This window comes from Muntiacus reevesi, chromosome 3 (assembly GCF_963930625.1).
Source record: "Muntiacus reevesi chromosome 3, mMunRee1.1, whole genome shotgun sequence".
NCBI classification, from domain to species: domain Eukaryota; kingdom Metazoa; phylum Chordata; class Mammalia; order Artiodactyla; family Cervidae; genus Muntiacus; species Muntiacus reevesi.
This window is the reverse complement of record NC_089251.1, coordinates 56,528,110-56,541,673: the sequence shown is the minus strand read 5'-3', so window position 1 is coordinate 56,541,673 and position 13,564 is coordinate 56,528,110. Positions and strand designations below refer to the sequence as shown.

Genomic DNA, 13,564 nt, shown 5'->3' with positions numbered 1-13,564 from the left:
AAAAAATGATGAGACTTCCCCGGTGGTTCTGTGGCTAGGACTCCATGCCCCCAATGCAGGGGACCTGGGGTTCAACCCCTTGTTGAGGAACTAGATCCCACATGCCTCTTCACCACTGCTGCCAGCTGCCTGAGTCAATGCCTGTCCAGAGTCTGCATGTGAAAAGAGCCCAGTAGGTAAGTTCAGCCTGTGTTACGTGGCTGGGAGGCCAATTGCTCTCCCTTTAAACAGTCTGAATCCCCAGTCACAACGTGAAGGGCCCTGTACAATGATCCAAGGATCCCACTCAGAAGGAACACTTCAGGCCTGCTTCCATCAGCAGGTCCTCCGACACTCGCTTCTCCCCATATCTGACTGGACTCCCACATAAGGCCTCTGCACAACCCTGCACACAGACAGAAGCATCATCATGGGTGGCATGAAATCCTTCCTCCCTGGGTGTGATGCCTTGTACTGTGCTCCCCCCAAAAACAGATATATTGGGGCTTCCCTAGTGGCTCAGTGGTAAAGAATCCGTCTGCCAATGCAGGAGACACAGGTTCAATTCCTGGGCCAGGAGATCCCACATGCTGTGGAGCAACTAAGCCCATCCTCCACAACTATGGAGCCTGTGCTCTAGAGCCCAGTGGCTGCAGCTATGGAGCCTGTGCACCCTAGAGCCCATGCTCCACAAGAAAAACCACTGTAGTGAGAAGCCCCCACATCAGAATCAGAGAGTAGCTCCTGCTCTCCAAAACTAGAGAAAAGGCCCATGTAGCAACAAAGACTCAGCACAGTCAAAAATTTAAAAAAAATTTTTTTTAAAAAGAAAAGACATGTTAGAGTCCTAACCCCCAGTACTTCTGGCTTTGACTTTACTTGGAGATTGGGCTTTTACAGAGGTAATCAAGTCAGTCATGAGAAGTGAGCCCTAATCCAACACAAATGGTGTCCTTAGAAGAGGAATTTGTGCACACACGGAGAGGCACACATGTAGAATGCCATTTGAACATGAAGACTGAGAGTGAGGACACGCACCGCAAAGCCTTTAGAAGAGGAATTTGTGCACACACGGAGAGGCACACAGGTAGAATGCCATTTGAACATGAAGACTGAGAGTGAGGATACGCACCGCAAAGCCAAGTAATGCCAAAGACTGCTAGGAAACCGCCAGAAGTTAGGAGAAAGACAGCATAGTTTCTCTTTCACAGCCTCTAAAGGGATCAACATCTAGCCTCCAGAACCTAGAGACAATGAATTTCTGTTTTTTAAGCTGCTCAATCTGTGGTTCCTTGTCACGGCAACCCTGAGAAACCAGTGCAGTGAATCCAACACCACAGCCCCACTGTGGGGATACGGACCCACGGTTGGCTCGGCCACAGGTGCTCAACTGCGACTGGTAACTGTTGACACCATATACTCCAGGCTCACATGCTGAGGAGCTCCTGAGAGTGTAATCAAACAACTCCCCTGGCTGTTTCTTCCAGCTCTTAAAAGTGCTGGGAACAGGAATGCTAACGATTAGTTTACACTTCTGGAAAAAAGACAGGAAGCAATGCCTTCTCAATGCAGTTCCACAGCTGGTGCCTGCAATGCCTCATGTGATCAAGGACAGTGGCATGTGGCAGGCAAGCATTCCTGTTTTTCATCAGTTTTACAATAAAATCTGAAAACTTTGCATCTTCCTTTCTATCACCTAACAGAGGGGGACTAAAGGCCATTGTGAATAAACGTTTTTTTTGCTTAGACCAGATCTAGCTTTTAAATACAATTTTTATTTTCTTCTCCCCAAATCTTTTGACTTTGAAGGGAAAATCTACAAAAATCCTTTAAGTCCCTATGGGTTTACTTTTTTAAAAGATAGAGCACAAAGTATTTTGGCTTCCTTTCAGTCATTTCAGGAGACTACAGCTGGCTAAATGTAACACAAAGTAAGTTTGAATTTAAGGGAGGGAAAAAAACAAACCTCTGAACAAGTTTATTTTTTAAAGTCCTGCAAACTGTGAATGATTTTTCTAACCGATCAACTGGAACTGGCCATCATTTTCCAGTCTTGCTATTAATTACCATCATAACACACAGGTGCGCTGGGAGGATGCTATCTGAAAAACACAGATCAAACTTCCTTCCAATTAAAGAAGTTTAATTGGAACTTCTTGAACATGAACACCTGTATTTAGCTCAGCTCTTTCCCCAAACCTCTCTAAATTTATGATAAAGGAATTTTTCTTAAAGGCATAAATCAAAAAGAAGAGAAAAGAACAACCAGTTTTTAAAAGTTAGACCCCTGACAGACAGTGGTAAATGGCAGAAATGAAGAGAAATCCTAAACCTATACTGGAGAGAGCTAAGAAGCAACCTCCCAAAAGGTTCCAGGACTCAGCGACACTGTGAACTTCAGAAACAGACGCAACAGTGGGAATGAGAAGGGAAAGCTGGTTGAAAGGCTATTTGAGAACCTGTTACAGCTTCTCATCTTTCTCCACTTCTTCCAAAGTACCATGTTTGTTCTCTGGAGAAGGTCAAACAGCAGGGCTCAGGACTGGGCTGCCAGGCAGAGCTGAAGATAGGGTACTCCATCAGTGAGCTTTTGCTGTGGAGTAGTTACCCCAAGACTCAGAGGCTTAAACGAGCAAATAGTTATTAATTCTCATGATTCCATGGACAGACTGAAAAGTCTCTAGTATGACCTCACTCACATGCCTCTTATCCTCCAGGGGAGTTAGCTGAGGCCTGTTCACAAGGCAACAGGAAAGGTTTCAGGAGCAGAAAGGCCGAGCCCCCAAAGCAAAAGCACTTTTCAACCCACTGATGACACGTTCCATTGGCGAAACAAGTAATATGATCAAGCCCAGAGTCAAAGACGCACTGCAAAACATAGCAGGCACTTCTTTCCCATCTAGCACAAGAACAACACTGAAAATGGGAGAAATCAGAAGCAGGTTTATGTCTTGAATAACAACAGATGTCTTCTCACCCTCTTCTCCTATTTGGTTCCCAGGACACGGCAGCTATGCATACCCCTCCTTAAAGGGCACGGGGCAGTCTACTCTGGGAAACCTGACCAGTCAAAGGAAAGAAAAATGATCTGACTCCAGAAGTTTCCCCCAAGATACAGGCTTGGCAGACTAGCCGAGAGCAAGGACTACCCTCACCCTGAGAGCTGCTTTCCAATCAGCTTCTTAGTCTACTAGTGTTCAAAACAAGCAGAAAGGTAAAGAATACAAGAATTAAGAGATGCCAGAATCAAAAAAAGAAAAGACCAAGCATTCTAACAATATTTGTCTGTGTTGCTTGTGAGTTGACTATATCAGTCAAAACTCAGAATTACATGCTAAAAAAGGGTAATTTTTTTTTTTTTTTGACCGTACCACATGGCATGCAAGATCTGAGTTCCCCAACCAGGGATCAAACTCATGCTTCCTGAAGTGTAAGTGTGGATTCTTAATCTTAACCACTGGACCATCAGGGAAGTACCAAAAAAAGAGTAAATTGTACTGTATGTAAATTATACTTCCAACAAACTGTAAACAACAGCAACAAAAAAGTTCTGAGGAAAGATAAGAGGGAGAAGAGACCTTAGAACAAAAACAAAAGCATTAATATCCTCAGGGAGCTTAGAGAAGAAACTGGAAAAATTGAACCCATAAAACAAACAAACAAACAAAAACTTACTCAGAGAACAACAAAAAGAGTTCTTACATGAAATTAAACATATGAAAGCAAAGAAAGCACAATAGAAGGGTTAGAAAAAGATAAAGCCGAAAAGACAAAAGGACAAAACAGGCCATGAGCACCAAGGACTTAACAAGGGTCCCAAAAGAAAGAACAGAGAAAGCAAAAGAAAATCAAAGGAATAATAGGGACAAAGAAAAATCCCCTAAATTGAAGATCGTGAATTTGTAGAATGACATGTCCCAGCAAGCGCCGAGCACAATGGACAAAAATAAACCCACACCAAAGTGAAATTTCAGAACACTGGAGATAAAGATAATATAAGAGTGTAAGAGTTCAGAGAGAATGAAAAATAGACTTCATACAAAGGATCAAGAATCAATGGCACCGAGCTCCTCAATAGCAAATTGAAAGCCAGCAGACAGAAAGAACCAAGAACTAAGAAATGATTTAGCAGAGATTTCTATACCCAAATAGCTGAGTTCCAGAGAGGCCATAATAAAGACATTTTCAGACATCCAAAGCGCCGACAAGTTTGCACCCCATGCACTTGGGTAGCTACCTGAAGCAGCAGTCCCCAACCTTTTTGGCACCAGGATGGGTTTCGTGGAAGACGATTTTTCCACAAGGGTAGGGAGGTGGTTTTGGGATGATTCAAGCACATTACATTTACTATGCATTTTGATTACAATGTGATATATAATGAAATAATTATACAACTCACCATGATGCCGCCACTGATCTAACAGGAGGAGAAGCTCAGGTGTAATGCTGGCAATGGGGAGCGGCTATAAATAGAGATGAAGCTTCCCCAGTTCGTAACTGGCCACAGACAGGAACCAGTCCATGGCCCAGGTGTTGGGGACCCCTGACATGAAAGATGTGTTTCACTAAAACTGAAGGAAAAAAAACTAAAGGATGTAGGGGAGTAGTGAGGAAGAACAAGACCAAGGGACTGGATGATCCAAAACGAGACAGAATAGGTAAGTTCCTGAGCATGAAGGGAGACACCTCCAAATCCACAGCAGGGTACAGCTGCTAGCAACCAGAGAACTCAGACAAAAGGATGAAAGTCATAGAGTGGAATATCCACTGGCCAGACAGGGGAGATTTTCCACGCAGCTAAGAGTTAGAGGCTGAATTAGTAAGAAGTATGTAGATAACCTGGCAAATGAAAAAACACAAAGGCATGATTTACTTAACTTTTGGCAGAACAAAACAATGGGCAGGTAAGGAAGCGTAACCATAGCACACCGCACAGCTCAGCTGTAGTTTGGCCATCACCTTTCTGTAAGCACTCAGTAAGCCTCACCAGAGTATGACTGTCCTGAAGACTGGGAGAAGGATGTGTGAACTGTGGGAACAAGGAGGGAAGAGATAATCAAATGCTCATCCTCCTTTCACCATTCAGTGTAGAATTATTACCTAAAGTTGAAAATAAAATGTAAACAGCAAGAAAGTATGTAGTTTCCAGATTCTGGAGCAAACATCCAATGAACTAAAACAGTTTTAAAAGTATGTCCACCTATGGGACTTCTCTGGCAGTCCAGTGGCTAAGACTACGAGCTCCCAATGCAGGGAGTCTGGATTTAATTCGTGGTCAGAGAATTAGATCCTGCATGCCACAAAGATCCTGCATGCTGTATCGAAGATAAAGGATCCCGACTGCCACAAGTGAAACCCAGAACAGCCAAATAAATAACTATTAAGAAAAAGAAAAGTTCTTGCTTAAAGAGCAAGAAAAAGTTGTGGTCAGAGCGGTGGGGGTGGGGGGTGGGGATTAAGGAAGTATTTTGCTTTTTAATTAAAAAAAAAAAAAAAAACAATTATTTGACTCTTCAATCTACACGCATGTGTAACTGTGGGCTTCCCCAGTAGTTCAGATGGTACAGAATCTGCCTGCAATGCAGGAGACCCAGGTTCGATCCCTGGGTTGGGAAGATCCTCGGGAGAAGGAAATGGCAACCCACTCCAGTTTTCTTGCCTGGAGAATCCCATGGACAAAGAAGCCTGGCAGGCTACAGTCCATAGGGTCACAAAAAGTTGGACACGACTGAGCAACTAATGTCATATACAACTTTAAAAATGAACACCAATATCAAATAACTTATTAAATAAGAAAAATTGTAGATGACCAATTCATTTGGAAAAATGACACACTTAGACATTTTCAGAAGACCAAGGCAACCCATCACAACCCTTCTGACTTAGAGTATCTCCTCAGGGCAGCCAGATTTCAAAAGCAAGAAAGGCCAGGTAAAACCACTTCCTTCCCAACCCAACATAAGAATTATGGTACTGTCTTCAGTCCCCTGGGTGCCCACCCAGTCCCCTGGGTGCCCAGACTCTGCTGGTCAGAGTCTCCAAGAGATTTAACTTCAAGGAAGCTCTGGCAGGACACATCCTAACTTCCTATCCTGTCTCCTCCTCCATTCCCCACTGACAAGCAGGGGCACACACCTGACTTAGAAGGAAACTTTTGCTGTTTAATCACTCAGTCATGTCCAACTCTGAAACCCTGTGGAGTGTAACCCACCAGGCTCCTTTGTCCATGTGACTCTCCAGGCAAGAATACCGGAGTTGGTAGCCATTCCCTTCTGCAGGGGATCTTCCTGACACAGGGATCAAACCTGAGTATCCCACATTGGCAAATGGATTCTTTACTATTAAGCCACAAGGGAAGCCCAAAAGGATACCGTCCTCTACTTCAGCTCTGTCCCTTCACTAGAGCTACCTGCAGTGCTGAGCCTCCAGGATTGAGAGTTTCTTTACCCAAGTCCACAATGTCACAGGAGCACCAACCGCCAGCAATGCCAACCTTTAACCCCAGCTCATAGTACCTCCTCAAAGAATTCAATGAGAGATGATACACACAACCTCCCCACAATGGCCAGGTGAGGAAAGGGGCTCTATCTGGGCACCTCCTTCCCCTCCCTTCCTGAAGCCTTCTTCCCATATCTTTCCCTATATTTAATTGGCTCTGTTGCTCTCCTTCACCAGCCCCTATATTTTATGGTCAAACAGCATTAGACATGGACTCAAAATACTACCCCTGTATTACTAACACATCAGTTAATGCCCCGTAGCCTGTTTTTTCATCTATAAATGGAGATAATACTTCTTGAGGATGGAGACCATGTGGTTATCTCTACATACTCCACAATATACTAAAGATATGCTAAAATATTGAGAGTAAATAAAGGAACACCTCTAAAACCATGCTTCTGAGAAGCAATCTCCCATCAATTGACTACCCTCCTGCTCCTGGCTCTCTCACCCGGAACCACCCTGGTGCACAACCCAGAGCCACACTCCCTCATCCTCAGCAACCTGTATGATTCAGTGAAATGCCAAGATGGAGAAGGGAAAGCAGGACATACCTGGAAGGAGGTGGGAATACAGACGAGGTTCAGATTCTCTTGTTTCACTCTTTCAGCTGTGAAGACAAAAGCCATGTCGGTGGTTTTTCACTCTCATCCCTTTATCTTCCTTGTCATATACACACTTGCTCAAAGCCAACAGAAAAGGTCTAATCCCCACCACTGACAGGTGCCTTTCATTCCATGTCCCCTCCCTTGGTGACAAGTTGGTAAACAGACTTTGCATGTCACCAGACAAGGACAAAAAATGCCTCAAGAGGTTAAGTACTAATCACGGAAAGAGAAACATCAGTGTTTGCTACAATGTGTTTGGCATTATTCAAAGAACTTTGTACATATGAACTCTTTTAATCCAGGAACCCAAAGGTAACTTACAATTATTATTCCCACTTTACAGATGAGGAAACAGGTGCAGAGAGACAAAAATAACTGGTAAGCAACTAATAAACAACAGAACTAAGATCTGATCCCAGGCAGTCTAGTGCCACAGTCTTAACTACTTCCCTATATTGCCTTTTACAGAGAAAAGCTAGAACTTGACTTCTGCATTTAGTAAAAAAATAAAAAATATAGACCCCAGAGGGCAGTTAAAAGAGGGTTTATTTATTCACTTAAAATTTGCAACTTTCCGGAAAGTTTGATTTAAACAAAAAGAAAAGTCTTAAGAATTCCCTGGTGGTCCAGCGGTTAAGACTTGGCGCTCTCACTGATGGGGCCCAGGGTTCAGTCCCTAGTTGGGGAACTAAGATCCCATAAGCCACATGGGATGGCCAAAACCCAAAAAATCTCAAGGGATGCAGACAAAGAATGCCTCCTCTCATTTCAGTAAACAAAGGATGTCATCAAGTCATGAGTCACTGCACCCACCCTAGGCAGTGCACCCTGACAGGATTCAGGATGGAGAAAAACAGGACACTGGTCCCAGATTAAGGTGCACATCAAAGGGGTAATTTCATTAAGCCCAGACTCTTGCATCTTCCCATACACAGAAGAGCACTAAATTTATTAACTTGTGATGTCTGGTTTTTCTTTAAATAGCAGTAATCTTTTGACATTCGACTACTGGAGTTTTGTGTTGTTTTTTTTTGCAAAAACTCCTACATGTCCTGGCTTCTCAACAGTCCCTCAGAGCTATCTGAAAAGCTGTATCCCGGGCTTAAGTCCTCAGTAATGCCCCAACAGGGGAAAACTGTCTTATTAAAAATATCAAATCTCTTCAGTCACTGAATGTGCACCTAGGGAGGTTTAGATGCCGCTAGTACAAAAGCTACAGTAATCCTGTGCCCTAAAAGCCCCCCACACGCACACAGTGCTGAGGCACAAGGGTGTACCACGCTGAGGCCCTGTTAGGCTAATGAGAAGGCTTCCAGAAGCCAGCATGCCTGCACCACAATCATTCCTTCAAGACAGAGCGTTCCTGGGCTTTGTCCCCTGAGCGCAGCCCCTTGGCACTGGGCAGAGGAGAGCAGCATTCAGGAAAACCTCTCCTCTGGGCTCTGTTCTCACAAACAAGTGCAAGGCCGTCAAACCTGTTGAGCGGCCACACCGGGTTGATAGTTCCTGAGCCTTTCCTGAGCCCAGAGACAACCAAATCCAAATGAAGTCAGCACCTGCGGAGCCAGCAGCCACCAACTGCAAGGTCACATCCATGCCACGGTCACAAATAGGACAAGCCTGGGCTGACCTCGATTTGTGTGCCTGAGGGACCTCCAGCTTGAAAAGGCTTGCCTGCCTCAGGATCTATGAGGCCACACACACATACACACACACCCCAATGATGACAATTAAGGTTCCATGGAGAACACACAAACAGACACAGACACACACACCTCACCTCAAGTCAGCTCCTCAGCTCCTCACCTGCAGCTCAGCAGAGCAAAGAAAGCCAGGGTAACCCCCAGAGCTGGGTGACAGGGCCTAAGAATAGCACTTAGAGGAGGACAGAAATACTCACCTGACTGCAGGCTCCACACAGCTGGCACCTCGCTGGGCAGATGCCGAGCCAGTGCCCGCTTCCTACTTCTCCTCTATATCGCCTCCCCCACTGCCCTGCACAAAACGCCGAGTTGGCCCCAAGAACATACCTATTCGCTGCACGGCGTGGACAATTGTAGAACCGCTCCCGATTCCCAGCACTTGGTTATTCTGCGAAGATAAAAAGAGAAGAGGGAAAACTTTATTAATATTGTATTTTATTCCCTCTCCAGCACCCTTTCTAGAGCTATAAAATTATAAGGAATAGCAATTCACTGACATGGCACAAAGCAGGTACTGTGCCCACAGAAATACAATCACCGAACCTCCAAGCTGGACTTTGTTCTGGTGCCCTGTGGCAACTTATAAGCAGAGCCCTCCTCCTTCCATCCTTGACAATGCCGCTACCATTTCCTCCTCTTCGAAGATAAACTGAGGCAGATTAAAAGTTTAAGATTTTATTTCAGCAAAAATCAACTCGAACTGGGCAGGATTCAACCTAGCAAACAGAGGGGATCTCTAAGAAGGGGTATAAAATTAAAGACTTTTATAGCAGGAAGGGAGCAGGAAATAAAGAAGCTGCTGTGGGCTGAAAGGGAGTTGGTTTCTGTCAGGTGAACTCCCTGCAGGGGATGGCAGGGGTCTCCCCAGCACACGGCCTCACTAGTACTGACCAGGCGATCCTGGATTGGGTGGGCTAAGATTCCATTTCTGGGGGAGCCAAAAGCATAATTAAGTATCAGTTTGGTGATGTGGGGCTTGGCATAAGCAACTCCCTTTGGGGCCTGTTACCTTATTCTCATATTCTCCTCATATTCTACCACACAGAAATGGCCTAAAGATGAACACTGGAGGATTTTTGGTCAATTCCAGGAGAGGAATCAGAAAGACCCTAGGGAAAATCAGAGCCTTGCTGTACATTAAGAGCAGAAAACAGTGGTTTCTGACTTCAGTGACTTTTCATACACCTCCCCACATTGTAGATGCCAAGTTTTAACATCCACAAGGAAGGGGGCTAACCACAATCTCCTTCAAGTTGGTGGCATCAGAGCAAACCTCAGAGACACATCAAGTCTACCATCCAGAGCTCCAACCAAAGCCAACAGAAGAGAGGAGAGTCTGACGCAACCTTCAATATCAAATCACATCAAGGGATCCTCATCTGATACAAGTTTGTTTCAGAGGATATGGGGGAAGGGGGAAGGCTGAGCTGGGGACATGAGAAACAGTCTTCATCTGGTGGCCACATCGGAAATCATGCATGAGTACAAAGGAGGAGAACCAGGCATCACACTCCCGAGCCTGTCATAGTAAGAAAGGGGGAAGGGACCTGAGAGCAGAGCAGGGGCCCAGCCGAGGTCAGTGAGACCACAGCCAGCAGAATGAGGCCAGGGCACTAGCAGGAACTAATGTGGAGCTTGGTTCCTAAGCAACTTCCTGGGAGTAATCTCTCCCCTGTTTAGGGCAGAACAGCTACAGGCCAAAGCAGCAGCTATCATCTACTAGGCACCTACAAAGATTTACAAATGTTGATAAAAGGTGAATCTCACAACAATCCCTTGTGACCTCAAAGGCCTTCAGAGGTAATTCAACACCCCAAGGGAAAACAGATGGGCAAAGAGTGGAAACAGAGGCAGACTTTATTTTGGGGGGCTCCAAAATCACTGCAGATAGTGACCGCAGCCACGAAATTAAAAGACACTTGCTCCTTGGAAGAAAAGCTATGACCAACCTAGACAGCATATTAAAAAGCAAAGACATTACTTTGCCAACAAAGGTCTGTCTAGTCAAGGCTACAGCTTTTCCAGTAGTCATGTGTGGATTTAAGAGTTGGACTATAAAGAAAGTTGAGTGCTGAAGAATTGATGCTTTTGAACCGTGGTATTGGAGAAAACTCTTGAGAGTCCCTTGGATTACATGGAGATCCAGCCAGTTCATCCTAAAGGAAATCAGTCCTGAATACTCATTGGAAGGACTGATGTTGAAGCTGAAACTCCAATACTTTGGCCACCTGATGTGAAGAACTAACTCATTTGAAAAGACCCTAATGCTGGAAAAGACTGAACGTGGGAGGAGAAGGGGATGACAGAGGATGAGATGGTCGGATGGCATCACCAACTCAGTGTACATGAGTTTGAGGGAACTCCAGGAGCTGGTGATGGACAGGGAGGCTTGGCGTGCTGCAGTCCATGGAGTCGCAAAGACTGACACGAAAAGACTGCCGCTTGGACATGACTGAGCAACTGAACTGAACTGACTGAAGCGAAAATTTAAGACTTAGAAATGAGCAAGAGATTATTAGATTCTTTCAACGAAATGCTGGAATCTGCAGGCATTATCTGATCCTACAGGGGAGTGTGCCCCTGCAAATTCTTGCCCAGTGAAATGCAAATTGTTTTATGAAATCCAACTAATTATCCTATAGCTCTTGTTCAGTCTTTCTAAGTCCGACTCTATGTGACCTCATGGACTACAGCATGCCAGGCTTCCCTGTCCTTCACTATTTCCCAAAGTTTGCTCAAACTCACGTCCATGAGTCAGTGATGCCATCCAACCATCTCATCCTCTGTTGCCCCCTTCTCCTGCCCTCAACCTTTTCTAACATCAGGGTCTTTTCCAATGAGTCAGCTCTTTGAATCAGGTGGCCAAAGGATTGGAGCTTCAGCATCAGACCTTCCAATGACTATTCAGGATTGATTTCCTTTAGGATTGACTGGTTTGATCTCCTGCTATCCAAGGGACTCTCAAGAGTTTTCTCCAGATTTATAAGAGTTCTTGTAAATTTATTTAAACATTCCCTGACTGTATATAATTTTGTGGTTCTTTGGGTTTTCCTGTGAACAGTCTGGGCTTCCCAAGTGGTGCTAGTGGTAAAGAACCCACTTGCCAATGCAGGAGACGTAAAAGAAATGGGTTCAATCCCTGGGTTGGAAAGATCCTCTGGAGAAGGCCATAGCACCAACCCACTCCAGTATTCTTGCCTGGAGAATCCCACAGACAGAAGAGCCTGGTGGGCTACAGTCCAGAGGGTCGCACAGTGTCACACATGACTGAAGTGATTTAGCAGTGAACAGGTGAGCATCTTTTCCAGTTCCCTCAATTCAATGAGTCAAATTGGGGGGAAAAAAAAAACCTGATAATGTTATTTTATATCTATATTAAGTATCATGATTTTACCTTTAAAAAGCAAGTCATTTTTTGACAATATTAATTACTCCCCTACACAGCCTCACCTTGAATAAGCAACTTCAGGAAGTTCAATTTGCTGAAACATTTCAATTAAAATTTCTTAGGGTTCCAGGGACTGATTAACAATGAACTCATATGGTAAGGGGCAGGGGAGGCCCTTTGTAGGAGGAAGAAAGGTCCTGGAGGCCCCTCAGGACAAACTCCCCATGGGACAAATGCCACAGGAACTTCCAGGGCGAGCCCCGTGGACCCCACTGCTGACACAGTCCTTCTCAAAGTGAGGGGACAACTCTAGCAAGAAAAGGCTGTAAAGAATGAAAGGTGGAGGGAGTTACAAAAAAAAGAACAAATCAAACGCTAATGTCCCTGCTTCTAACTGGGCCTCTCCTACCTACAGAGGGCTCTGCCCTTCAACCCCTGTGTTCCTGATCTGATGGAAGTCACTTTTACTGGCTCAAAGGTTACCAAATAACACCAAGAGACCTTAAAATGGAGCTCATGTTAGGTCAGGAATCCAACCACGGTGGTGCCCTCACGAAGGTAGTGCATTCACCAGCTGCTTAGCTACCTGGGCAAACCTTAACACCAAGATCTTCAAGACCAGTAAATGCTACACTACCACACAAAATAGATGAACATGAGAAAAATGTAAAAATCTTCAAGTAACAGGTAATGCCTTGAGGGAGGTGGGAGGGGGGATCGGGATGGGGAATACGTGTAACTATATGGCTGATTCATGCCAATGTATGACAAAACCCACTGAAACGTTGTAAAGTGATTGGCCTCCAACTAATAAAATAATATTAAAAAAATAAAAAAAAATTAAAAAAAAAAAAAAAAAAACAGGTAATGCCTTAACTAGGGGGTTTCCCTGAAGGTACAGTGGCTAAAGTATCTGCCTGCAATGCAGGAGACACAGGACATGCTGGTTCGATCCCTGGGTTGGGAAGATCCCCTGGAGGAGGAAATGGTGATGCACTCCAGTATTCTTGCCTGAAAAATCCCAAGGCCAGAGGAGCCTGGTGGGCTACAGTTTGTGGGGTCACAGAGTTGGACATGACTGAGTGCATGCTCCCAACAAACTAAGCAAACAGGGAAATGCCTTGACTAGGCAGGCTCCACGTGACCATCACACCTGACCTGAAGCTGAGAGCTCCAGCTTCACAGTAACTCAACCGCCGGATTCCTCATCTCCCCACTCTCCTGTCACCCAGCAGGCAGGTGGCACCCAGATGAACTTGGGCGAGTCACTCAAGCTTTGTGCAAGGCTCCTCCCTTAGCTGTTTTTTGGTAGAGGCCAAGAATTGCGCAAACCTGTCAGGCCCAAAGCTCTTCAGCCCTGTGGTCTTGCTGCCATGGAATCCAAT

The 13,564-nt window shown here is 45.0% G+C and overlaps 1 protein-coding gene across 1 annotated transcript in view; it reads right to left on the bottom strand.

Moving 5' to 3' along the window:
* RPIA (ribose 5-phosphate isomerase A) overlaps positions 1-13,564 on the bottom strand; it is a 32,695-nt gene that overhangs the window by 14,621 nt on the left and 4,510 nt on the right. The window contains exons 2-3 of the mRNA XM_065929172.1: positions 9,119-9,179; positions 7,035-7,090 (exon numbers count right to left, since the gene is read on the bottom strand). Of these exons, the coding sequence (XP_065785244.1) occupies positions 7,035-7,090; positions 9,119-9,179 (117 nt within the window). The remainder of the gene's footprint in view (positions 1-7,034; positions 7,091-9,118; positions 9,180-13,564) is intronic.